This window comes from Micropterus dolomieu, linkage group LG19 (assembly GCF_021292245.1).
Source record: "Micropterus dolomieu isolate WLL.071019.BEF.003 ecotype Adirondacks linkage group LG19, ASM2129224v1, whole genome shotgun sequence".
Lineage (NCBI taxonomy): Eukaryota > Metazoa > Chordata > Actinopteri > Centrarchiformes > Centrarchidae > Micropterus > Micropterus dolomieu.
In genome coordinates, this window is record NC_060168.1 from 28,444,119 (window position 1) to 28,470,699 (window position 26,581).

General features: G+C 38.2%; 2 protein-coding genes across 3 annotated transcripts in view; both read right to left on the reverse strand.

Moving 5' to 3' along the window:
- LOC123957571 (nucleophosmin-like) overlaps nucleotides 1-8,417 on the reverse strand; it is a 51,174-nt gene extending 42,757 nt beyond the window's left edge. For both annotated transcript variants that reach the window (XM_046030462.1, XM_046030461.1), the window contains exons 1-8: nucleotides 8,328-8,417; nucleotides 7,944-8,026; nucleotides 6,697-6,816; nucleotides 6,305-6,398; nucleotides 5,825-5,916; nucleotides 5,644-5,702; nucleotides 5,410-5,485; nucleotides 1,342-1,440 (exon numbers count right to left, since the gene is read on the reverse strand). In XM_046030462.1, the coding sequence (XP_045886418.1) occupies nucleotides 1,342-1,440; nucleotides 5,410-5,485; nucleotides 5,644-5,702; nucleotides 5,825-5,916; nucleotides 6,305-6,398; nucleotides 6,697-6,816; nucleotides 7,944-8,026; nucleotides 8,328-8,376 (672 nt within the window). In that variant the 5' untranslated portion in view covers nucleotides 8,377-8,417. The remainder of the gene's footprint in view (nucleotides 1-1,341; nucleotides 1,441-5,409; nucleotides 5,486-5,643; nucleotides 5,703-5,824; nucleotides 5,917-6,304; nucleotides 6,399-6,696; nucleotides 6,817-7,943; nucleotides 8,027-8,327) is intronic.
- A 6,386-nt stretch (nucleotides 8,418-14,803) lies between these two features.
- Nucleotides 14,804-26,367, reverse strand: tlx2 (T cell leukemia homeobox 2). Its single transcript, XM_046030463.1, has 4 exons — nucleotides 25,872-26,367; nucleotides 19,393-19,605; nucleotides 18,404-18,641; nucleotides 14,804-15,020 (listed from the first exon to the last, which is right to left on the reverse strand). The coding sequence occupies exons 1-4, from the start codon at nucleotides 26,365-26,367 to the stop codon at nucleotides 14,804-14,806; spliced, it is 1,164 nt and encodes a 387-aa protein (XP_045886419.1).
- Between the last annotated feature and the right edge of the window lie 214 nt (nucleotides 26,368-26,581).

Consider the following 26,581-nt stretch of genomic DNA (forward strand, 5'->3'; position numbering starts at 1 on the left):
AAACATCAGACAAGAAATGACAATGCTCCTGTGCACTTGGTGTGTGAGATGGTGTGCCTTTAGCATCCTACAAGCAGCCAGCATTTGATGCCAACACATTCCAGGAACATGCTTTGTGAAATTTGTACACTTACAAAGAAGCTTTCTAATTCGTCTTCCTGATGTGCATGTGTGTTACGGGAGGTTGGGAGGCATCAAAGGTGGCTGCAACACAAGACGGCGGGGTCAGGCCAAGGGGTCACAGGTTTAAACCTTGCCCCAGGAATCCCGTTTAGAGGTCAGGTGTGTTTGCTTAAAGAGAGGCAGAGTTCAAGCTTTGCGTTTTGAGAGGCGGCTGTCCAATGCATTCCATCCAAGAAATTAACTATCAGTTGAAGCTAATTGCAATGTGCATTTATCACATTCCTTGGCCGTGGAATGTGAAGGCTCTTCAAGGCTTTTTTTATTCTTGGCACGCTTTAAATGTAAATGTCAATAAATGCAGACAATTATCCTTGGTTATACACACCTTGTGTCTTCTCAGGTTCTGGTTTGAGCACAAATAACTTAACACAAAAAGATCAAGCTGTTTGAAGAGGGGGTTTTATGATTCTTTTTTAAGTACACGACATTGTTTAATGCATTTTGCTTGCAGGGCATTTCACGTTTTGACTTCAGACATACTATAATTCGTGTAAGATCCATGTCTGTTTGCAAAGAAGAAATATGTTTTAAATTTGTTGATCTCCACAGCTTAATTCTGTGGAGTTAATTTCTTTTTGCATATACAAGGTTTAAGGTATAAGGGGACACATTCCGTTATATAACACCATAACCATCTACCAAAGTTGTTTCTTAATGACGCAGTCGATAATTGCATTGCTACTCTACTTTAAAACTCCCACTTTCATCATCCACAATTCTTCTGCATACTTTTAAGTGACATGATGTCTTTCTTTAGAAATAGAGCTGTTGGCTTTGACTACAGCCTGATGACATCCTGACCTTCTACAAAAATCTAGCTTTATTATTTCCAAACAAATTTTTGAATAACATTAACAAAGAAAAGAAACTGGCCTAAGATGAGGGGTAAGATGGGAATTATACAGTAAGGGATGCAATATAGGTTCTCTAATTTTTTTCTGGATTTTAGATGAATGTGCATCCATTAGTTTGTTTAAATAAAAAAAAAACCAAGTATGTCTTCATTGCACCTGTAAACTTGCGCTGCCCTTCCAATAAACAGTGCTGAAACTTAGTTGACCCTAATAGCTGACCCCTTTCAACAGTAAAATGTCTGTCAACCAAATAATTAAATAACCACTAGTAAACATGCTGAGCAGGTGACACAGCCTTTCCTACCTTAATCTGCGGTTTGACCGCTGATCCTGATGGTTTTCCTGCGGGGCCATTTTGTTTTACCGGAGTCTTGTCGGGCTTCTTTGGTGAAGACGCTGGGGTCTGAGAAAGCAGATAAACACAGACAAAATTCATTAATAAGACATCCCTAGTACAACATCTCACACTTTAGGAAACATGTGGGCTTTAACCAGGTCTATTTATCAGTCTGCTCTGCAGAAAAAAGAGATCATATGAAAACAAACAGAACACTGCATTTGTAATAAAAGCTCAGAAAATGCATACTAAATTGATCATACTTCACAGTTGATCACAGTAAACAAAACCAAAAGAGAATGAGGCGACAGCAGGGGGTGCCATACTGAAGATATAAGCAGCTGAAAATGTTACCAACACCTCATGAAAAAGTACCTTACATGACCAACTTGGCAGTAACTGAATGATAACTGCTACAAAAGGTAGATTATTTTAGATTTCTGGCAAACCGTACTATACACTTCATATCTAAATAACTAGTAGTTGTGTCATGTTTTGAAAACTCCCATTTCAAAGCACAAATTGCCAAGCCTCTGTTATAGCTGACAAATTATAACTTGCATGTAACATAATGTAAACTGTATTCGTAAAACCTCTTGCAACGGTGGTTAATTTCCTCCAGTCTTTTGCCATGAAGCATTTTAACCCAAAAAGACAAAAATGTATACATTCTACAACAAAAAAAGGAAAATGCTTAGGAGTAGTGGAAGTCTTGATGTTATGAATTAATAGTCTATTCTTATTTAGTATCTCAGACTCAAGGTTTGTCTGCAGGCTGTTTACTGAAAGCATAACTGCAACCAAATCAGGGATGATACCAAAACTGAAATTATCTTCAAGCAGTACAGAGGAAGCACTAGACATTCTTGGTAATTTGCCAGTGATCAGATACTTAGTACCCCAAAAACCTGTCATTGTTCTTCTCCACACTGGAAGCCTTCCCGTCAGGTTTCCATTGCTCTCAGTCACCTGTGTAATTACCTTGTAATAGCCAAGGCAAGTACCTGCATTTCCTGAACACCAACCCTTTCCTCACAATCACTGGTATTCACCTTGGGTTGGGCTAGAAGTGTAATTGCCTGTGTTGACATAACTGCTACAAGGCAATTACACATGTTATTTCCTAGAGCAATACCTAGTAATACACGGCGCTGTACCAGCGCGGCTGCAAAGCTTTTTTTCCAAATCAGAAGGACATTAATACACAAAGGACAGCACTCAATCAGGCTTCAGATCCTTCATAGATGTACCTGAGCGGTATACCATACTATTTATAGTTTTTGTACCCAGAATAACTTTTTACATAAGATGATATTGTTTCCTTGGGATTTTGTATATCTTTTCTGTGTTACTACAATAGTCAATTATTTAAAGTCACTTGGCTACTACTACAAAGTGAAGAACACTACTAAGAGACTAAAGTGTAGGCTTTGTTTGTGACAAGTTTTGAACATGACAAGAACACATTGTGTAGTTAATGTGATGTTTGGATGGAGACATTAAAACAGTTCAGATGTGGAAAGATTGGCTATACAGGTTAGACACCTGTTTCTGTTGTAGCGAAGAACTGCTTATTTTACTCATTTAGCAGATAACCACATTGACACAATCAGCAAATAAACTATGTTTCAATCAATCACTGACTCTCTTCACTTGGTGTCTTCATTGTGTTCTTTTTAGACTAGATTTACTTGTCATGGCAATGTTGTTAAAACTGCAATTCAAACATGAGTCAAATGTAGGCCACATGCATTAGGATCTTATTTTGTAATGCACATCCCATGTGGTCCAAATAGAGAATTGAAAAAGAATCCATAAACGTGTTTGCTCTTCCCACATGGCAGAAAAAAAAAAAATCATGTGACAAAAACACAGCTGAAAGTGTGCCTGTGTTGATTTTAAAAGCTCCGATTAGGGATTACCAGTCTCAGCACGTAATGAGCTTCAGTACCATGGAAAAGACACGTATTTAATACTAAATAACGTTTAACACAATCAGCCATACTACAACTTTGACAGTGTAAAATTAAGTCTAAATTTAGCAGTGTTTCCCGATTTTCAGTTCAGATCAAATATACTTGATCAAAGAAGAAGTAAACTAGATTAAGAGGTAATGAGGTTTGATACAGAAAAAAAGGAAAAATGATTATATTGACCAAAAACAAATTGTTCCCAGCCCTACTATCTACAGTTTAGTGCTTTCATTATTGAATGAATGAGACAGGATAGCTATGGAGCTAAAGATAAGAAGGGTGAAGAAAAGGATTAAGGTCATGGAGGGGAGGGGTAGAGGGTGCAGGAGGTGGAGGAATTAGGAGGAGAAGACAACAGAATAAATCAACAGGTGACAGAAATGCTCAGCTGTCATCTAACCCTGAGGCAAGGATCGGCGCTCACGTCGCAGGTATGCGCATCTGCCCTTCTTTGATCTTTTGCCTGGTAGAGTTTTCACCAGGATTGCGTGTTTAAAAAGAAAAAAAGAAATCACAAACAGACACAGACGTAAAAATGAGGCAGATACACACATGCACCCACACACTTGCAAATGATTGTGGTAACACGCAAAACGAGTGTTCAAAGGCAAAGGCCAGGTGCAAAGCTGAAATGGCATGAGAGACGATAAAAAGGAGCAATCATATTAATAGTGGGATGACAGAGGGACAAAGATATGCAGTGTTACAGAAAAATGGGGAAAGATGTTTCCCATAACTGGTGTGTGTGTGTGTGTGTGTGTGTGTATGAAACTCTATGTTGTGTGTGCTTCTCTGCATCTACTGTATATATGTACTGTTAATGTTTCCAGACTGCATTTTTGCAAGTATACTTATAATACACATATAAGTGTACAGTCTACAGTGTGTGTATATAATTTTGAGTGTGTGTGTGTATGTGTGTGTGTGTAGGATAACACAGTGCTGTCTTGTTAGTGAGACAGTGAGAATTCAAGCAGATTACAGAGGAGAAATCCAATCATTAAGCCACACAGACCCTGTGTTTTACTCGTGAAAAACAGGTGGGTACATGAGCGAACAGGATGAAAAAGCTCCATGTTTTGTCTCATACTAAAAGGTGGACGGTCAGTGAGTGCAGGAATGGGAAGAGCCTTCTGAAATAAAATGTTACTATAGGAGTAAGTCTGTGGGAGTTTAAATGATGTGGTAGAAACATAAGGGGAGTAGGCAGATGGCAGCAACACAGAGAAATTCTTTTACACAAAACCCTGACACCTGGTGGACAACAGGGGATTGGAAACAGTCTAAACACATTGTAGATGTTACCCTTTGGTGACCTACAGTGACAATGACATTTACTTTGGTTTGAACAGTGATGGAAGTGATGCAACGGATGAGTCACAGTCCTTTATAAAAAGAATCAGTAGAAGATTTTTCACTTGACAATACTGAAGGTAAGAACAAACACTGCAGAGAGCTTATAAAACAACAACTAATCTTTTTGCAGTCTTTTTTTAGTAATTGTAACTAAAGGAAAGGAAAAGGAGCATCAGTTCAAGCTGATTTTATCACTACTAGCTTTCAAAACATTGGTACCTATCAAATGTAAGCAATCATCCTCTTATACCATAACCATTTAATGTTAAAATTGCATGTTTTGTTTAACAAGATCAAAAACTTTATCTTGCAGCCTGCCTTAATATGATTATTTGGTGCCACTCAAGTTCAAATAACATTGATCTTTTGCCTAGATGAACCAAACCAAGAAAAATATTCCATAGCTCAATAAATTGCTCCACAGAAGCTCTTGGTTGGGATGTTCTATTTTCATTCAGATTTAATGATTTGCTTCTAAGAAACCCAAGTATTCTGCCGCATGTTATAAAAGATAATGCATTAAGCGTTGGAATGAGATAAAAATATAATTAGAACGTGTATTTCAAGCTAAATTTAGAAATGTGCCCCCTGGAGAGGTGCACTTGAAAACGTCTTGTATACGTCTGCTCTACAGGATCCTGCAGCTACTGTTATTTATTTTTTTATTTTTTCCCCCACAGGTACAATCAAGTGTTACCAGGCTTACTTTTTTTAACTCTTTTCCGACATTCTTCTGAGGCTTCACATCATTTTCATCGCTGTCGTCATCATCTTCATCATCACTAGAAAAGAATAAAGACAAAAAAAACCTTAAGTGATGTGACAGACTTGTCTCTGACTTCATTTATTCCTTATATAAATTTGTGCATCCAACAAAAAATGAAGGCAGGTAAATGTGGCATTTTTTGAAGCATTCACAATCCCAACACAAAAAACATACTCATCATCATCCTCGTCGCTGTCGTCTTCATCGTCATCAGAATCCATCTTCAGTTTTTTCTACAGACGGAAGGAATCATTTCATCAAAAACAAGGATAAAAGTCTTTGGGATAAATTCCCTTTAAAAGGTGAAAGCAGCTCTGTAGCCAAATGAGTTCAAAGAACACACGGAGGTAGCTACCAATGGAGGCTTCTTCTCCGACATCAGGCTCGCAGGCCTCTTCACAGGGGACGTATTGTTCTCCTCTTCTTCATCCTCTGAATCCTTCACACCTACAAAGCAAACACTGGTTGCTGGTACTGTAGAGTGATGGATTCTGTTCAACTTAGATTTACCTGGACAGCCCTTGTATGGACATCATAGGAAATAGAGAGTGATAACATCAATGAATCAGTGAAATGCTACAATTCTAACAATGTGTCTCCTTATTAATCACTGTAGTAGTATTACATGCTAAAGCTATTTCTAAAATGACCATCACCATTTGCAATAAGTCAACTTCACTGTCAAGGAAGGTGGAGCTAACTGTCTACTTTTGTGGAGTAAGCACATCAATAATGAGGTGAATTGTAACCAGAGTCATATTTATTATGTGTATGTCTGCAATTCTAGATGAAAAAAGGTTACAGCAGCCCCAGCAACTGTTGCTTTAATACTTACTAACAAAATGCTGCCCGCTGATGTGAACTGGTCCGGAGCCAGACTGGAGACGGAAGGTAATTGGAGGTGTGATTTCAAATCCACCTAAACTTATCTGGACAAGATAATAATTATAACAACAAAATAAAACAATGTAATAATTGCAATAATAGGATGGAGAATTTGTATTTAAGTTATTCACTTCTGATCCATGGTATGAATGAGTTTTCCTTTTTAGTTTTAATTTTTTAATAAACATGAGAAGGGCTGAAAGTTATTTTCCTTTGACTGTTGCTAAAAAACTAGACATAATAGATTATACATATTGCCTAATAAGGAGATCTTTGTTTATATACCATTTCGTAGACCCTATAATACTTTACAAAATGCTGTCGGGTACGGCATTCACTCACAGAGGGCAGGACGGACGGTTTCAGGACAACCAGCGGCACTTTGGTCGTTTTTCCATCATAAGTTAGGCCCTCGACTTCCACCATGTGGAACTTATCCTCAGCCTCGGCTCCAAGACACACCTGGAAAAGCAGCACAGCTAACTCTACACAACACCATCTCCACTGCATCATCAGGCAAATGTTGCTCCTGACACCCTTTGTCTTGCCTGAAGCACCACGAAAATCTAAGTTTCACTATATGGGTTGAAATTTCTGAAATACCTGGTGGTGATGGCCAGTTAAATACTCCAGTTCCAGTTTGACTGATTAATACGGATATCATTAAAGTGTTGAAACAATTTGTTGATTAATTATTTGGACAATATATTTCTAGCTGCATAAGCCATTTCCCCAAATGAAGGCACCAAAAAACGTTGGGGTACAGCTGGTAAAATAAGAGCACAGACTTTATTGGTCAGGCTCATATGTTACATTGACAAGTTTCTTGCTTTTTTTTTAAGTAAGGGAAACACATTTAATACATCCATTTGGTCTCTGGTAATTGATAGTAAACTTATAATAACAATCTAACTATTTTGATCAAAAGAGGTCACTTAGAAATCAACAACATAGGCATATGTAACCACTGTCACCTGTGCATCAACTCTATATGTGTCCAAAGTAATAAATTATTCTAGCAAAGATTTGAAAATCTTTATTTAAGCTTAATTACCCTGTCTAGTAATGAAAAACGTTATTTTCTATCAAGAATACAAGGCAAGACAGACAGATGCAAAATAACCAGTCAACACAAATCTGTCTTTAATGAAAGTATATGAATACATATGAATAATGTATAAAACATGTGTACTGTATGGAATTAATATTGATTTTGACCTTTAACCTGTATTTTTAAAACCAGCATAACACATGAACACAGGGTAACGTGCACTGCATGTTTAATGAATTTACTTAATGTACACTGTAGAAGGTTTTTCACTTATATGTAACAGTTATTTGCCATTTAATGATGGCACGATTTTTTCCACCATGTTTCTATTACAAAATATGCTCTGGCAACACTGATTTTATAACGTTAAAGCAAATAGGAATTGACAGAGACAGATGTAAGTTTATCTGCACTCCGTGCAAACAAACTGTAACTTACTTTATTTAACTCTTAAGATATTTCCCTTTATAACGACCCTTACAGCCGTATTGTTCTGCAGAACAGTTACTATGCATGCAATGGAAGGAGTCTTCCTTACTGCTTTGAGTGACAGCTGTTGCTCCGTATCATCGTCGTCTACTTCAACTTTGAACTCCCTTTTGTCCGACTTGAGGGTGCAACCTAGGGAACGACGTGTAAGATAAGGAACCTTATGTTTGCACTCATCTTGATCAACATACACAAATGCATTGCACTGTCTGAGGTGCGAGGGTTTAGTCTTTGCTTGTAGCTATGTATCTCGCTGCCTTGCTCGACCTAGCTAACAAAAGAGCTGAATTGGCGCGAGTCGGTGCAGGCAGGTTAGCCAGCTATTAAGTTCATCCAGCTAAAATCGTAAATGGCTATTTGTGCATGATAACATGGCAGTAAAACTGATTGTGCAACCGAAAAATATTAGGTTTGTCAGAATAAGCGAGCTCACCAAACAAGTACATTTGTGGTCTGCTCAAATCCGAGATGTCGTCCTCCATTTTTGTAGTGGCTGGTTACGCTTCCGTAAACTGGTGTGACGTACACATCACCAAGCCAGTGGGGGATCAGAACATGACTGACGTTTTAAAACACTTGAGCCAATAGAATTGGAGACTGGGCGGGACAAATGAAACTACTCGTTCTTATTATAGATGAACACTAGATGGAGGTGTCGTTAAATATATTGAGGGAGTCCCCTACTGTAAACAAAAAATATAAAAAACATAAAAACGAATATAAAGCAAAGTGTAAAGCAATATAAAAGTTTGAGGTTATACATCATATTTCAACAGAGGCGTTTTATTAGAGTATTATAAATAGGCCTGATAATCATCTTTATTTTATATAGCACTTATTAAAACAAAGTTACAAAGTGCTTCACTTAGCAAGCAAAGAACACATTAAACATAACATAGTAACACAGAAAAAACACCAAACGAACCACATGAAAAAAAGATAATGAAATGAACCCAAGAACAGAATAAAAACCTAGAATCAGATGAAATCAAGGATGAATCTCTCTAAATTATAGGCTACTTAAATTTAAAAGAAGCCACTGACTCAGCCTGCCATATTTCCTCAGGCAAGGTGTTCCAGACCCTCTCAGACAACAAGATAGCAGCAGAGAAGGCAAATAACTTCACATGTTTGATTATCAGTATATAATGAGATATAAGGTGTTCTTTGCATGGCTACCTCTTTCCTGATTATCTGCAAGGTCTTTGTACAGTTGATTGTATCTTCCTAATTCATAAAGGCTTCATTAAATTATTACAGCTTTTATATTAAGATTGGGATATTCTCCCTTATGTCCATCGCTTAATGTGCTGTTTGGACTAAATAAAAGAGGCCTTTGGCCAGTGATATTAAAAGTCCAGCCCAGGGGGCGATTGCAGCCTTTGAAGAGTCTTCTGTGGTTGTTAAAAATATTGATAATAAAATGAGAGTCATTGCAGTCTCAGACATTACAGACAAAATAAATAAACATTATTATTACACAACAGTATTAAACTTTCCAACCTGTCCACACAATAATTTAATAAAAGGCACAGTCAATGGTTTAATTTAAGGAAATGGCTAAAGCCAATTTTAAGTCTATAAATACATTCCTCTTTTTGCTTTGTTGATTTAAATTAAAAATATATTCTCTTTTAAGTTGAGTATAATATAAATGAGAGGATTAATTATATATATATATATAGATAGATAGATAGATAGATAGATAGATAGATATAGATATAAATATGGCTGAAAAGACAAGGGATGTTAAAAGATTCTACAGCCTATCAGTTGTACCATTCCTTTATTGTAAGTACTATTATTTTATGTCTTTCTAAGCCTCAGAGTGAAACCTCAGAGTCTGTCAGTAGCTGGCTGGCATTGAGCAGGTGTTGAGTCACTGATCCGCAGTACCAGTATCACTCAAAAGGAATGAGTCGTCTTCATGCATGCCTGAAGGCTTGAGAAGGCTTTAATGTGTCACAGACTGCCAAGACACGTCTGCAAATTTGTTCTCATGGCTGATATGTGCTACTCAACACATTTGCGCTGCACTACAGATTCCTGAAGGTGCAGGGATATAAGAAGTAGCTTTTTTAAAATTATTATTATTATTATTTAATACAAAATTAATGCTTAACCCACTGTCAACATCAGAGCTTGCTTTTTGTACATTTATAGGTGAGTGAGTATGCATTTGTGTGTAAATATGTGTAGCTGAAAGAGAGAGAACGAGAGAGAGGAAGGATCATGAAAGTGTGTCACGTCAGCAGGTTGAGTTAGCTCCGAAATCTCAGTCAAACTTTCAGACTGCAGAAAGAGTTTTTCTTTCTTCACCTTACTCAGCTGGAGTTGACTTGACATGCTGCAGGAGTTTCCTGCTACAGCAGCCAACAGTTATTAAATAATCAATCCTAAATATGATAACTTACTAAACTAAAAAAAGCACTTTCAACCATGGTCCCTTCGACGTCTCTGTCATACAGAATCAACGTAGTTACATAAGAACATTTAGCTAAATGTCCTCTATGAATTGAAATTGTCTTTTCTTGTCTCTCTAAGTTTAATTTAAAGTTATGGCATTAAAAACATTTCAGAAAACGTTAATCTGGATAGTCAAACCAGTTACCATCACTGAAGACAGGCTCCACTCAGGAGGTTTACCTCATTTGAAATATAAGAAGCCACAAGACATAATGAAGAGCAACATTTGTTTCCTGAGCAATAATACATTTGCACACAAAATAACAAATAATATGGGATTGTTCCTTACATCTCCAGAGCATTGCGGTTCTGAGCCATTACGAATGAATAGGTTCAAAAATAAATGGCTCTGGGAAAATCACTTGTGACCCATGATGTAAAACGTTTTCTTTTTGAATGCAAAGCTGATTCCATCAGAGTTGAAACTAGGGATTAAATGTCTTTTTCACATGGAGCAAAACTAGATTTTTATTTGTTCATTTCATTTCAACTGCATTTAAAAACCTGTTTATGAAAATGTATTGCAAGAATACTTTATACTTGACCAAACATCGAGCGGAAACTGTAGAGATCATTGCACCATAATGTAGGCCTGTTACGTTTATTCATTTAGCTGACGCTTTTATCCAAAGCGACCTACAATTGCTATTTATGTCAGAGGTCGCACGCCTCTGGAGCGACTAGGGGTTAAGGATCTTGCTCAGGGACACATTGGTGGATGGCTCACAGTGGGAATTGAACCCTTGTCTCCCACATCGAAGGCGAGCATCTCATCTATGTGCCATCACCACCCCTGTTATTGTAGAATTATAGATTTGGAGTTAACACTACACTAAGTGTTGTCCCTCTGCAACAGATTTCCTCTGTAATGTGCAACCGTTAAGTTTTCAAAGTAAATCAAGCTAAGGGGCCGTGGCTGTATTTTGAAGTCAAGAACCATAAAAGTCTTTTGTCAACAAAGCCTCACATGTCAACACATTAGCAGCAATCTAGTTTGGCAGTCTGAGGCAGCCATTGCTTTCCTACAAAATCTTGTGGCTACAGCAGCTGTCATGGCCTGAAAATGGTTGTTTGGAATGCAGACTGATATTATTACATCTGGGATCAAGTAAAAGAAATAAAAAACAATATCAAGCTTAGGCTCCTACAAGTCAAGTTATTGGTCAACATGGTAAATAAACCATACTCACCAGTATTACTCTTTATTTCAACAATCCTATTCTAATTCTCAGCGTTGTAAAAAGTCACAAATGTGTCTCTTAAACAGATACAGCATTCAATACTGGTTTGCTTAAGGATCTGAAATCTTAACGCTATTTTGTTCCATTTATGCATGAGCACAGAACTTTTCTTCTTGTTTGACAATCTTTCCTAGTCTCAGTGAACTATTTCAAGTCTAAATTGTCATCTATAAACTGAATATATGTGTAAAAAATGGGAATGCAGCAAATGACACATTTTTGAACACTTTAGTTGATTTTACCTAATAGCTGAGTATAAGTATTGAATGGTCTGAATAAACTGTATAATGTTGCACTGTATTAGTGACCATTTAATATAAAATATGACATTTGCTGGTCTGTCAGAATGTCTATCAGCCTCTCTTTAGGAATCAAACTCAGAACCTGGCAGTGATCAACTAACTGGATCACTGAAGCTACATCAGTAGCCGGAAAATGACTCAGTGTTTACTGTGTTTCTCAAGAATGGAAACAACTGATCGGAGCAGACAGAGCGTTACACAGAGCACAACACAGTATGCGGTGAATAGTTTTTTGGTGCCCCTGTTCAAAACAGGGTGCTTGATAGGAAGCCCGATATACCCTGAGCCTCTTGCTCTTGTTCATCTTGTGTGGTGACATTTTATTGGATAAGGACAGGGCTCTTTGGCGGTGAGAGAGAGGGGGTTGAGTGAGGAAAAAAAAACCTACAGAGCCATGACAAGAGAGGAGAAAAATCTTTAAGCACCTGTAGTAAAACACAATGCACGGTTTTGAAAACAGTAAAGAGAGGAATTTTTCCAGAATGGGCCAAGTCACGTCTTCAAGACAACCGAGACAGAGAGATGAAAGCACCAGGGAGCGGAGGAAATGGGGGTTGAGGAGGCGTCACCTGGAGAACTGCTTGCTATTGACAGGATCCCAACCAGGCAAGACGCCCTAAAAACTGACTAAACATAGGCGCTATGTTTTGGAGAAAGGAGAGGGTTGTTGGGGGTGGCTGCAGTTGCAGACAGCTGTTTCGAACCAGATCATCAACCTGCTCTGAGCAACAACTTGGCTCGGGCAGCCAGATGCTGTTGATATTCCAACAAAAGGTACAGGATGTGGAGTTTGCGAAACTTAAGTATGTCATGATGGCTTGTGAGATGTGTTTGTGAAGGGGACGCTTGCCTAGGGATACAAATGTGCTAGGTCCAGTCCTGGCAAGGTCCAGTTCCTGTGACGCTCATGATTATGAAGGCTCATTTACGAGCAAGGAACCTGAATGATGTGTTTACTGTGCTTCTAGATAGGCAGTTCTTGTTATGACTTGGTTGATAAGCACTTGCATGATAGGGTAGATGTGGTGATTACAGATGTTTATGGCTGTCTGGTGTCTATGTGATCATGATTCACCTAGACAACAATGGAGGCCAACACCAAAAATGGTGTGGGAGGTAACATCCAAAAAAAGGAATGAAAAAAGATTATACTGGCCTCATTTTGAATTATAGCCCATGTGTACACTTTTTCCCCAGCATCTATGCACATTTTTTTAAACTCACTTTTCTTAGATCAAAAGAAACTCCTGTCTCAACTAAAAAACATTAACCTGAAAAAAGATATAGGTATGATGATAAAGTTTGTCAGTTGACAGGTGTCTGATGGATCGTTTGAAGGCAGAGCTTTCCATTCCTCCTGATTGACTGGAAGCGGAGCGTAAAGCAATGCAGCAGCGATACAAAAACAGAGGGACTTACCAAATCATTAAAATTGTTTACTAGGACTGATTCTGTCACTGTTGCGAAAGTTGTTTTTCACAAGAAGCAAGAATGAAGGCAGCAAAGGGCTTCTTAAGAAAGAAATGTGGCCCTTGATAATTGCCTGAGCCCCGTGCTGACTGCGTGCAAACTCCAGCAGGAAAAACAAAAAGGTGACAACCCTGACAAGTGACACAGACTTTCAGTTTTTCAGTGTGTTATAGATTCCCTTCTCCAACCATTGAACAAATCTTTTGTTAAACTGTTCCATTAAAATCACTGGAATAAAACAAAAAACATAAACAAAAGCCAGACCGCTGCATTTCAAATGTTTATTTGGCAGCTGCACTATTTTCTCCTCTCATTCTAATTTGAGCTGGCATCAGTTTTCAAATCTTTATTTATCCAGGGACGGTTTTGCTGAGCGTGCTTGCTGTTTCTCGGCAACGCCCTCCTTCACATTCACACCTGGGAGCCGTAGCCATCAGATTTTATGGATAAAAAAGGTATTGCGCCGTCCTTCTGATACAGTTCAATGGTATCTTACCTTTGGGTGGTTTGAAACTTTAATGTGCAATCATAGCTTAATCCCATGAGGCTAACTAGCTCGGTAAAATCATAAATTATTATTGCATGGTTTTCATAATGGTGACAAACAGGCAGTGAGTGAAAGACTAACGACACAAAGAGAGGGAAGAAAAACAGAGAACTTTGTCATCTTTTCAAAAAGTCACAATATCATTTAATATAAAACACCTTTAAATTTAACATAATGAGGAATTCATCATCAGGAGTTCCATTAATCCACTACCACTTGAACACTGCAGTCCACCTTGACGGCAGTTGACTTCAATGGTACTTCCGAGTGCACACAGAAAAGGGTTGAAACATGCATTTACTACATTGTACAAAGTCAAAAGCGAAAAACAGGAGGTCTTTTTTTGCCATTATTGGCAGAAAGTCTCTGCTGCCTCGTTAGGGATCCAGAGGCAAAAGGGGGACAGTCTTGATAGTTGGGCATGTACAGAGGTGTCCATTTGTTTCCTGGCACGTATGGATAAAGTGCCCTCCTCTCTTTTAGACAGACAGCTGAAGGGAAAGCGGAAACTTGGTGTAAGGCAGGAAAATGACTCAACATACTTAAGATATTTAAGATAACAGTAGTGTCAGTGTGGCTCCTGTGCTGTCTGCATACAGTGTTTTGTAGGTCTTGGCAGTAACATATAGCTGTCTCTCTCTACACATGCTCCCCCACCATGTTGCTGGTAGCGATCAATGAGTGAGGGAGCACAATGTCCACTCAAATTCTTTTTTTTCCAAAGCAAGCATCTCCTGTACCTATGACAATCCCATAATGGTGCTGCGTTTCTGAACGTCAGACACGTCAGAAATAGACTGAAGAGATTCAACCCCTTTGTCTATTCACACTGACAAAACTTTGATAATCCCTCCCTCCCTCTCTTCTTAACACACACACACGTTCACACTACAGATGCCACGGAGGTGACGGAGGTCACCTTATTGTCTTCTGCCCAGGGCTGCAGGTTCTGCAGGGCGTAGAGGGAGGAGTTGTGCAGACAGAGGGGGTCTGGCTGCAAAGGCTGGCTCAACGTCTTCTGGAAAGCTTCCTGCTGAAGCTGCAGCATCAGCCGGTTGGCCTGCTGCCTCTCGGCCTCTCTCTCCTCTGCAGTCTGTCTCCTGGGTGGAAGGAGGAGACAAAAGAGGAACAGAGGAAGATGTAAGACATATATAATGTTTATTCTTATGGGGCATGTACACAAGGTTGTTCGGAATGAATTAACCCATATCCTCGTAAAGAAGCAGTTTAACCATCTTTTTATATTTAAGCTTTGGTTCCCAACCTGGGGTCAGGACCCCGCTGGCAATTTGTGGGGTTGTAAGATAAGAAAAATTTTAGGTAAGCAGAAAAACAAGATTGCTGCAATTATGTTTATATTTTTAAGATTTGTTTTTAAATTCCCCCTTTTTTCGTGCAGATTATTGGATATTTTTCTCTCCTCAAGCCTCTAAATATGATATTTTAATACAACAAAATCCCATTTTGGTTTAGCTGATCACAACAAGTAACCATATGCAACCATTGACGAGGGTCACAAACAGACAACGCTTCATTTTAATTGGACATAGGCCAAAAAGGGTGGAAGGCACTGCATTAAAGGAAATCAGACTGATGCTGTAGCTCCTCTTAAAAACTATAAATAAACATAAATAGGAAGAATACCAGCCTAAAACTGTATTTTCAGTGTTGTTTATAAAATATTAGGGTGTATATTTTCTCTCTGGCAGCTGGTCAATGTAAGCAGCCAAAGGCAGGGGTGTCAAAGCAATAAAGAAATCAAGAAGATAAAGTAAGAAAAGGGGTCACGAGACAAGCAGCACAGTTGTACTTGTCTCAAACTATTTACAAATGAATCCTGTTCATTTGTAAATTGACTGCTTGTATGTTTATTCAACACCTGTGACAGTTATTTCAGCTTCAGGAAGAATAACAGGTGTTGGTGAAGGAACGTGACTAAAGGGAATGGATGAGGAGTAGATAAAGGAGTATATAATCCGTAACAAGTTCCAATCATGTTCCCATTGTGATTCAGAGTAGAGGTAATGCTGCTTGTGTTTATCATTTTTTTTCTTCTCCTGAGTTGAAGTATATTCAAATTGATTCTCCTGACAGATGTTTACATATTAATAGGACATGTTCTCCTCTGTGTGTGTGCTAATTTTAGTCAAGAAATTGCCAGATCCTTTTCAGCAAACCTATTGAGCACGGACTTGCCCAGTACGGGGGGAGGACGATCGATTTTTGTGGAAAATGCAAATAAGAAATCCATGCCTGATCCTAGTATTTTGTCACTCTATGCATGCCACACACCTTTGTGAAGCTAGGAGGCTCCGCTAGAACATTAAACCAACCATTTTTATCCAAACCAAACACACATCAAACACCAAGCATCTAAATGAGCTTATATCACAACATAAATCGCTCTGTAAACACTGTACATGGCTGCAGTTATTGCCATCTAGATATCTCTAATCTCATCCGACACAGCCGTCCGACCACTCTAAAGAAAGCTCAGCTCTAGCTCTGATAAGCTGTATCACTCATATCACTAAATGACGGAGTTATTAGCCGGATAAAAATAACAACAAATGCACCAATATACATATACAGTTACAACCACTGACTTACTTTTGCCATTTTTGCTGTTTTCATTCCAAAAACAGCTGTTGTTTGTGTGTAAAAAATACCTCCCAGGCGCCATCTTGGTATTGAGCAATCCCTGAGCTCTTAGGTTTCTGTTGTATATTAGTTTCTTTTCATCAAATTTACAGTTGTATCCCAGGATATTAAAAGAAAAGATATTCAGTTGCATTATAATCAGTTGGAAGATGGTTTTGATTGTGGTATTGCTATTAAAATATAGAGTTTATACCAGGCAAGGATGAAAATATCATATTTTCCTTTATTGCATCTCCATTTACTCTTTAATAGCAAAATAAATAGGCTCATAGAGTTGATTCAAATTCCTTAGCCAGAATTATGCATCTAGGCCTAATGGTTGAGGAGTTACTCCTGATTAATTTTGGGTATGTTATTTTAGACGTTTTTTCCTAGAAATAGGTGTCTGTTTCCAAGACGGCATAATAAAGAATTTACTTGGCTCGTTTAAATTTATGGTGGTGTTACTAATAGCACAAACTATAATAAACAAATGATTTCCATCAATATCAACAAAAAAATACAAATTGCAGGTAGAAATCACAGGCGGAAACACACCTCTAAAACACTCTTTCATGCAGACCAACCTCCATCCATTAGCCACACATTATTGTTAACATCATTATCATAATCTGATTCCCTGGCTGTTGATTTGATCATCCTCTTGTTACTAGTGTAGTCGTCACGCAAAGACATCCCTCATGCTCATGCTATCAGGTGCACACTACAGGGAAATGGCATAAATCTCTGCAAAACTAGGAAATCAGAAAAACGAGTTAAGCCATTTCCCTTGTTACTTGTGACAAGCCGTTCAGTCTTGGATTCAGTTTGGGGGTGTTTATATTAAGCAATTTCATTGTTTTTACATCTTGTAGTGAAAACTGTGTCTTGGAAATTTCCTGCTATTGGATGTGATTTTTGTAATTTTTTAAATAAGTGCACCTTTTTTTCACTTTTTTAAAAGTATTTTAAGTTTGTTTAAGACAAAGAAGCCAATGAACTAAATCGTAAATGTTAATAACAACAGTGTGAATGCTGACTGAGCATTCACACTAATCAGCCAAGAAAACATTTTAAGTGTTTTGTATGTGTATTAATGCAAAGCTCATTCTAAAAAGCTTTAGGATCATTTAAACATTAAAACCAAAAGGTAATTTAGCAACTTGTAATATGCTTGTGAAATATGTTTCCTGTGCCTTTAACTACGGGCAGGGCTTCATAATTTGATTTCCTACTCATTTATTTCCAAATGGCTATAAACAACAGTTAAAATGAAGTGAAGGAGTGTGTGTGTGTGTGTGTTTTTTTTCTATGGACTTGGCAGTCAATTTCCTTCTGTGAGTGTTTTAGTATTGCTTTGGACAGCAGGTTTCTAAAAGGCCTTTCAGGAGGTTCAGGAGTAATTGTGCTTGGTCAAGTGAACTGGCCTCGACTGGCAGCTAGGCTAAGCAAAATAGTTATTGTGTTGTACGACACCTCGAATGCTTCAGCTGCGGGCCATTTTACTTGTTACTTGTTACTTGTACGTGTTTAAAGTATAGCATCGGTAAGCATTTGGATCCAAGAGCAAAAACACAGACACATTCAGTGCTGTCAATTTATGGCACAAGAAAAATTGGAAAGACTGGCTCTTCTGAGTTAACAACCTGCCCTCATGAAGACAAACTGCTTCTGAAAAATCTTTGTTTTGCTTAGGCAGATTATGAAGGAGAAGAAATGATGAAACGTGTAAGAAAGAATTATAGCACTTTAGCTTTACTATTCTCCACTTTCACACCAATAAATTACTTTGAGCTGTACTAGATTAAACTTTAAGTGAAGGGACACGCTTCTGCAATCTTACCGCCATTTTGTCCTTCTGTTCTGAAACCAGGTCTTGACTTGTGCATCTGTCATCTTCAGGGCCTTGGCCAAGGTGGCGCGCTCGGCCGACGCCAGGTACTTCTGCCGATGAAAACGTTTCTCCAGCTCACAGATCTGCACCCGGCTAAAGGAAGTGCGAGGCTTTTTCCTCTTGGGTGGCGTCCTGTTCTGATAAGGATGACCGATGCGACGGGTCACGGAGAAAGGTGAGAGGGCAGCTGAAAAGGGCAAAGAAAGAGGCAAAGAAAGAGGATTTTTTTTTTTACTTTGTTTGATAGAATTCACTTGGTGGATTATAACTTTGATCATGCAAGTCATTCTTAAAAAAAATTGGTTAATTAGCAATAACAATACTGTAAGTAATTGAGGTGTTCGGACTTCAAGGGTTCAAGATTAATAATCATTAGTGTGAGTAGCAATTTCCATTTCTAAACTGGCATAATATGTGCTTCTGAAATATAAAATTATTTCCCTTGTGGGTTTGTGTTGTATACGCTCATGTTATAAACACAATTTTGTTTTCCAGTCCTTGAGTAGATAGAATTATTGTCCATTTTGTCTTAACTCTGGAAAAGCTAGTGGGTTTAGAGAGTCTAAGAGAAGGCCCAGAAGCTGCCAACTGAAGAAGATAAATGTAATTACAACTAATATTCCCCTGCCAGATTTTGAAAACCAAACAGCACAGTGGTTTGTACAGAGAGGTAGTCATAGGAAAAGTCATAGAGGACCTCAGTTCCAAAGACAATTTTCAAACAAGAAAAGATATACCTTGCAACTGGCAATAAATTGGCCTCCTAAGTTACAAGTTAAAAGATCAGTATGAATAAAGACTATATTTTTTACATTTTTACAAAGAAAACAAACTTTTAATAATAATTCACACACAGGAGGGATGCACTTAAAAATAAACCATGACACAGATAGGTGAGGTATAGGGGAGGTGATTGGTGGACGGAGGGGGTGACTCACCTGGGCAAGCCCCCTTTGGAAAAGGATAGTCTGCTAGAAGGCCATTGCCGTCTCGCAGGTGAGCGAGCTCAGGGTAATAGCATTTGGCTAATGTCTCCACAGTGCTCCAGACAGGGACCCTGCCGATGTCTCCCTTGGGGAGAGGACAGAGGGACCCGGCAGCCCCCGGCCCCCCTGTGGCCTCTCCGACTCGGCTCTCCTCTGCCTGCTCCCCTAAAGGAAAGGGAGACACAGTGAGGTCCCACATCTGGAGCACAGCAGCAGTAGCCGCTGTGCAGGCGCCGACGCATTGCAGCTAATCACATGAAGGAAGCCTGAATGATGGACAGAGTCTACTTTAATTTAATTTCCTGATAGACTCTTAAGCTAGCATTCTGAAATGTTTTGCTTCAAAATGAGATATCTGCCATTTAGATAAATAAATGACAACAAGCAGGATTACAAAGATAAATCAAACACATACTAGTAAGCCAATCAGAATCAGACAATCAGGGACATCCACTGACAATGTGAAGGTTAAAATGTGATTTATTAATCACTTATTAATTATAAGGATTTCACAGGCTTTCAACCTAACGCGGTACAATTTTTGCCATCAGGCCAAATAAATTTACACATATTACATTTTTGCACAAAATATCTTCCATATAAAACATTAAGCACAACTCCTAACAATAATATTTCATGATTTATCATGCACAATAACAAAATGTTTACATAATTATTGCAGAAAATACCTCCTATATTTTACAGATACCGATGCTGAATTTGAGGAAACGGTCTATTAGTTTAAATCGATAATATATTTACATTTACTCATTGGACTGTTTTGTGTCTTTTCAACTGCTTTGTCATTGTGTATCTTCAAAAAAAACTTGCACACGGCTACTATATGAGCCTACACTGTGTGTCTCACTGCCTGGTGGTTCACTTTCACAGATCACTGTATCTGACTATTAATAACAACTTATCTTCTGTATCATAAAATATCTATGAATCCTGTCTATTTTGTCAGCCTTGGGTAAACAGATGATCGATAAATGAAATGAGATCGTTTTTGGACATAGATCCACTCCCCAGCCACATTCTCACTTTGAGGCAGAATGGAAATCAACAACAACATTAAAAAAAAAAACTGTTTCTGTCTGTTTCTCTCCCTATTGCAGTATGTGTCATCTCTCCCCAACAAGCTGTTTTGCCTCCTGTCTTACAGGGTGTTTATTTGTTTTTGTTTTGTCAGAAAAGCTCACCAGAAGCCAAAATGAATATGAAAACATCTACACAGGTGTCCCCTGAGGGCCACGTGCTGCTGCTGCTGCTGCTGCTGCTGCTGCTGCTGTTTCAACGACCTGAAAATTCATTTGCTGCACAGACGATGACAATTTGGATGGAAAATGGAACATGAAGCTATTATGCACTCTGCAGTCATTTCCAGGGAGCTGGTGACGTCCCATGGTGGTACTGAACACGAGTGGCAAATTGAGGCGTACGCGAGCAAATGATTTGTAAAATAAAGATGAATAGCTGCAATGTGCTGTAACAGTAGGTCACATAAGGTTAACATTACCTGAGTGTAAATTAGCAATGCAAATTCAGTGCCTGAAATGAAAACTCTCTACCCTTTATTATATTTGGTACTGGATTTATAGTGACCATGTCTTCTTTTTCTTCCTCTCATTATTATTGTTAATCTCCTATGGTAATATTTTTATAATATTATTATCAGCTTTCACATTTGCTGTTGCTCTGATGCTCAATAATGATAAAAATGATGTTTATTCCTCTAATATTCATTGTTGGACATAGACAGCCATATATATTATTTAATAATGCATTTATAGTAACACAGTTTCCATAATGTTTCTGATATTTCTATAAGGTGTTCACAGTAGACTGTTTTAAATCTCATATGATTCCCGTTCTTATTCATATGGTGACTTTTCTGTGGTGTTTTTAACATACAGACATTTAAACATTGGAGTCTTTTTGGTTGGCGTCTAGTTGCCCAAAACTATGTGTAGCCTTACAGGTCACATGCTGAGAGCGAGCAGGTCTGTTGTTGCTCCCAGCGGCAGGTCTGGCTAAATAATACTGCATTAGATGGCTATTTCAGGCCATCTGTGGGCTAACTAATGGACCAGGCACATACAAGCACGTTCAGAGGCAACCCAAGTGGAGCACAACATGCAGCAGTAGAGCATTTGGACCTGCCAACTGCAGTAAAGCTTTCCCTCACAGTCTGCAAAATGCTGATAAATATACAATACAGTGATGCTATGGAGACCGCATCAGTCACGTTTAATGTTTTGACAGAAGTTGTAAGGCTAAGATGTTCAGGAATTAGATATGCCTTCTAATTTACCCATTGCTATTATTATTGGCAATGTAAGCTGTAAATAGAAATGAGGAAGAAATACTGCAGGCTAATGTTTGAGATTGGGTGCTCCTAAATGCACAAAATTGGCTGAAATTTAAACCAAAGTTAAACAAAAAGACTGTCCCTGCTCAACTGCATCAGAGATGTATTTATTTTGCCCTTATATTTAGCCAGTTTTGTCTCTAGTGTTATACCAGGTACAAAGCAATAAAGCAATATGAAGACAATATTTTGTGGGAGAATCAGTGTGTGATTTCTCAAAATTCTCACAATTCTGAGAGTCAGAAGCACATTCATCTACATATAAATATTAAAGGTAGCTAATTGTAACTCATGGAGCTATCCTGTCATTTCCTATGATATAATATTGCTGGAGAGATTCTAAATCACAAGCGATAAGACGTGATTGTGCTGAAAAATTCTAAAGTCTTATATTAATCTTAACAGTTTTTGGTATCCTCTACAATCCAAAGTTTGAATTTTAATTTGTTTCACTTTGTCAAGAATAATTAGTCAATAACATTATCCTGGGGGAAAAAGTGAAATTGTTAATGTGTAGAGAAGTTGGAAAATTATTATATCGAAAAAGAGAGACAATCTTGTTCCCATTAAAGAAGAGAAGAAAGAAAAAAATATATTGCAAAATGATCTGACTTTTTCTTCCCCTTCCTCAAATGAAAGAGAAAACGAGCAAGAATACTAAATCTGCTGCCTGGATAATACAATTTAGCATAAGCATATCAAAAAATAAAATGCTACCATGGAGAATATGTTTCCCATAATAAAACCACCTATACTTAATAACACTTCTGGTGACAGCGCCTCCCTTCCCCACTGCGGATATTACCTTTGTAGCAATCTAATAAATATATCCGTGAAGGATTCTAAAGGGGATATTGAAATATAACATGAACATATATTGCTATTTATTACACTATACGGGACAAAAGGCAGGGACACTGTCTTCTGTCACACGGAGAATCAGGGCAGCGTGGAAACAGGAGGACAGGAGCGGGTTCAACATCCAAATCATATTTTTCTACTTTGCTGCCATTAACACCCGAACTGAGATTTATTGGAGAGAGAAAGGGTTTAATTGTTTTTTTTTTTATTGGTGCTAGGCAGCGTATTGAGCTACACATGTTGTATTATGGTTACGTTTAACCTGTGAAGATGCCCAAACGATCCATTTTATATTCTATTATTATTATGATTATTATAGCAGTGCTTAACAACAACAGCTTTTAAATGATTGGATTAGTGTGGCCATTGTACATTACTTATTTGTATGAGTTTAAACTGTCACGTTATGACTTAATGGTTTGTGATGTAAGTTTTTTTTAAAACAGATGGACTACTACATAATTTTTGTTATGTGTTTTTGTTTGTTATGTTTGTTTGTCTTATGTTTTTATGTCATCAAAATAGTTGCCAAGCGTTATGCAGGTTTAAAATTGGCAATTTAGCAGAATGACACAGACAAATAACGCTGCTGTCGCCAAAATACTTCTTCTACTACTACCACTACTACTACTACTACTAATAATAATAATAATAATAAAAAAATATTATTATTATTATAAGGTAAAATTTGAGGTGAGACACATTTCTTATTAAATAAATTTTTTAATGTAAATTAATAACATTTTGCCTATACGCCCTGAGTAAATATGCATACAGAGAGAAGCTGGTGACCATCATAAAACCCTTATGAAATCCTTAGCCTCTGTCTGACACAGCTTTATAATATGAATTTAGAGCACGAGGATGCGTGTCAGGGTGAAGAATGAGAGAAGTCTATTGTGCAATTTAACAGGTTTCGTTTAGGCTACATCACTGCAAAAACCTCCCACGGCTGCCCTTTGGCAAAATGTTTAGCTGTTTAAAGCTGCAAATGGGCCGTTTTTCTCCTCCGGTTTCAACTTGAAAAGCGAAGAGAAAAACAAGAAACAGAGAGAAACATTTAAAATGGTACTCTGCCCATCAGGATAGATGATAGTCCATTTGATTTACAGCCTTTTATAGGAAACAGAGAAGGCTAAATCTGGATAGTGTGTGTGTGTGTGTGTGTGTGTGTGTGTGTGTGTGTGTGTGTGTGTGTGTACGTTCGCGCGTGAGTATGTGTGTGTGTGCTGCTACTGTAGCTGCTGCTGATCCATTCCTGATCAATACAGTGGAAAGATATAAGCTGCGAAATAATTACAGCGACACAAAGCTGAGAGAAATTAAACGAGAGGCCCTCGGTGACTATGAGTAGAATTGATAAGCCTATTTACACTGTATCTTTTTGCAGTTGACATATCGTCCCCCAGCATTTAATAATTAATCAGGTAGAAAGAACGGAATTGTGAATATTTAATGCGTGGAGAGGTGGGGGTGAGGGTGCGCAAATCCATGATGTTCTTCATTTTCATCTTCCTAACGATGAGGTCATGACAACCACCCCTCCCGAAAACTAAATTAATAAAGAGAATAAAATAAAAGACATCAAATAAAGAGACACTAATAGAAAGTCTGACATAATCCTTCAGGCTGAGATTTCACTCAATAACTAAAGGAATCATTTTTAAAATGGCATCTTATTTATGCTCTTTATTTGAATTTACTTGTACAAAGACAAAATGGATCTGTGGTTCAACATCTGGCAAAGGGACAAAAGCTGATAACACTGGTACATTATTAGGTATGTTGATCAATGTGCTTTGTTCCTGTAAAAAAACACGTAAATTAAAAAGTGGCCTTTTGTGTCTCTGAATCTGTAAATGCCTTTCTTTGACTTAAAAAGAAAACGTGATTATTTGTTTTTATAGGTCAGATTTAAAAAAACATTTGAATAACATGAGGCCATAAAAATACTATTACTATAATAAGTGTAGGCTAACTGTGTTTGAAGTTAAAACTCACGTTATCATGTGAGCAAGTAACTAGAAACAATTGGACTGTGTTATGTAACTACAAGCAGAAGTGGATGTAGATTGACTTGTGAAAAGGCAAAAAATTATTTCAAGGAAGTTACTTATTAGTTATTTGTCAGGTTTCTGTTTATTATCTTCTTCAAAAAAGACAAAAAGAATGTCTAAAAGTTATAAAATACGAACATAGGCTAAGTCAAAGTCTATCTAGAGTCTACTGCTGTTTTATTATTGTATTATTGCTGCGTCATGGCATTTATTAATCACAGCAGAGCAAAGGGACAGCGACTATCAGGTGTTGTTGATGTTTGCTTTTCCTTTAAATTTAAATTTTACAGAGAAAGAAACTGAGCAGTTTAATTAATATCAGACGTTTGTAAAGGATCTGGGATGACAAAGACTCTATAGGCTCCATAAGTCCAGTGATTTAAATGACAATATGTGAATTATGCAGATACATTTGTGTAGTAACAAACATTGTAAATGTAGCCTATAATAATAATAATAATAATAATAATAATAATAATAGTAATAATAATAATAGTAATAATAATAATAATAATAATAGTAATAATAATAATAATAGTAATAATAATAATAATAATAATAAGCATGTTATGTAGATTTTAACCTGCCATTGTTGTATTGCTATTGTGACTAATGTTTCTGCTTTCTCAATTGGCTCACAACCGAAAAAACAAATCATTCATCCTCATGAAAATATGGGGAACGTCGTTATCCGTCATTCGCTGTAAATGGAGAGTGATGGACCAATACTGATTCATCAGCATGTCCGTGTCAATTTCTCCCCTCGTTTATCAGACCGCCCTTCCATAAAAAAAAATGACTATGTGTTTGCATAGCCTACGATTCGTTATAGATTACAACCTAAAGATGAAATCAGCTCCACTTTGTCGAGCTATTAGGCCCAGTTCAGCAGCACACCGCATCACGCAGGGCTTGTTTTTGACACAAATGTCAGAAAATTCACAACTCACATCTGTAAGGCCACGAGGAAGATACAAGAATACTGTGCCGGAGTCTTTGGGCTCATTCATTAGAGAGTGAAATGAAGGTGAAGGTGCATAATGGTACTCTGTAACCTATACTATAATCATATGGCATCTGTTTTAATGGGAAACACAAATCAGACTACAGGTGTTGCAGCATCACAAATAAACTCATTTTACCTGTTAATCTGTCCTTGGCAAACCTCCTACTGCTCTCCATCCAAGGGAAGGTGAAGTTTCCCGCATTTCCCATCCCCATCCCGGGCACCGAGGGGATGCCGGGTCCGATGCCCGGCGGATGCGTGGATGTGGGCGGGTGTGGAGCAGCAGCGGCAGGCGGCGGCGGCATGGGTCTATGCGCCGGCACCCGGATCACCCCTCCGGCGCCACCAGAGTTCACGTTAACGTTCATGTTCATACTGACATTCATGTTCATGTTGACATTATAGGAGCCGGCCAGACCCGCCGCCATGGAGCAGGCCGGGTTGTAGACGCTGTTGTACCCGTTGCTGTAGACGTTGGAGGCCAGCGCGTAATCCGGGTCACCGGTCCGGTTGGGCAGCATGCAGCCGCTGGACTGGTCCGAGCTGTTGAGGATCTGGTCGATCCCGAAGCTGATGGGCTCATGCTGCTGCTGGTGCGTCTGGTTCACCTCATCGATCCCGGTGTGCTCCATAGTTTTTTTTTGTCGGTGATGTGTTTGTCAGGCTATATTCTATCAGTGCTTGGATGTATTTTAGTCATATAGTAGGCTAAATGAGGAATGAAATGTTTGTATGTGCGCTGAAATATCGAGCTAATTTTTGTTTTCAAGCATCGACGCAGGCCTGTTCGACTCCCAGGAAACCAACAACGCGTCCAGCGCTATCCAAAAATCTTGCCATTATTTT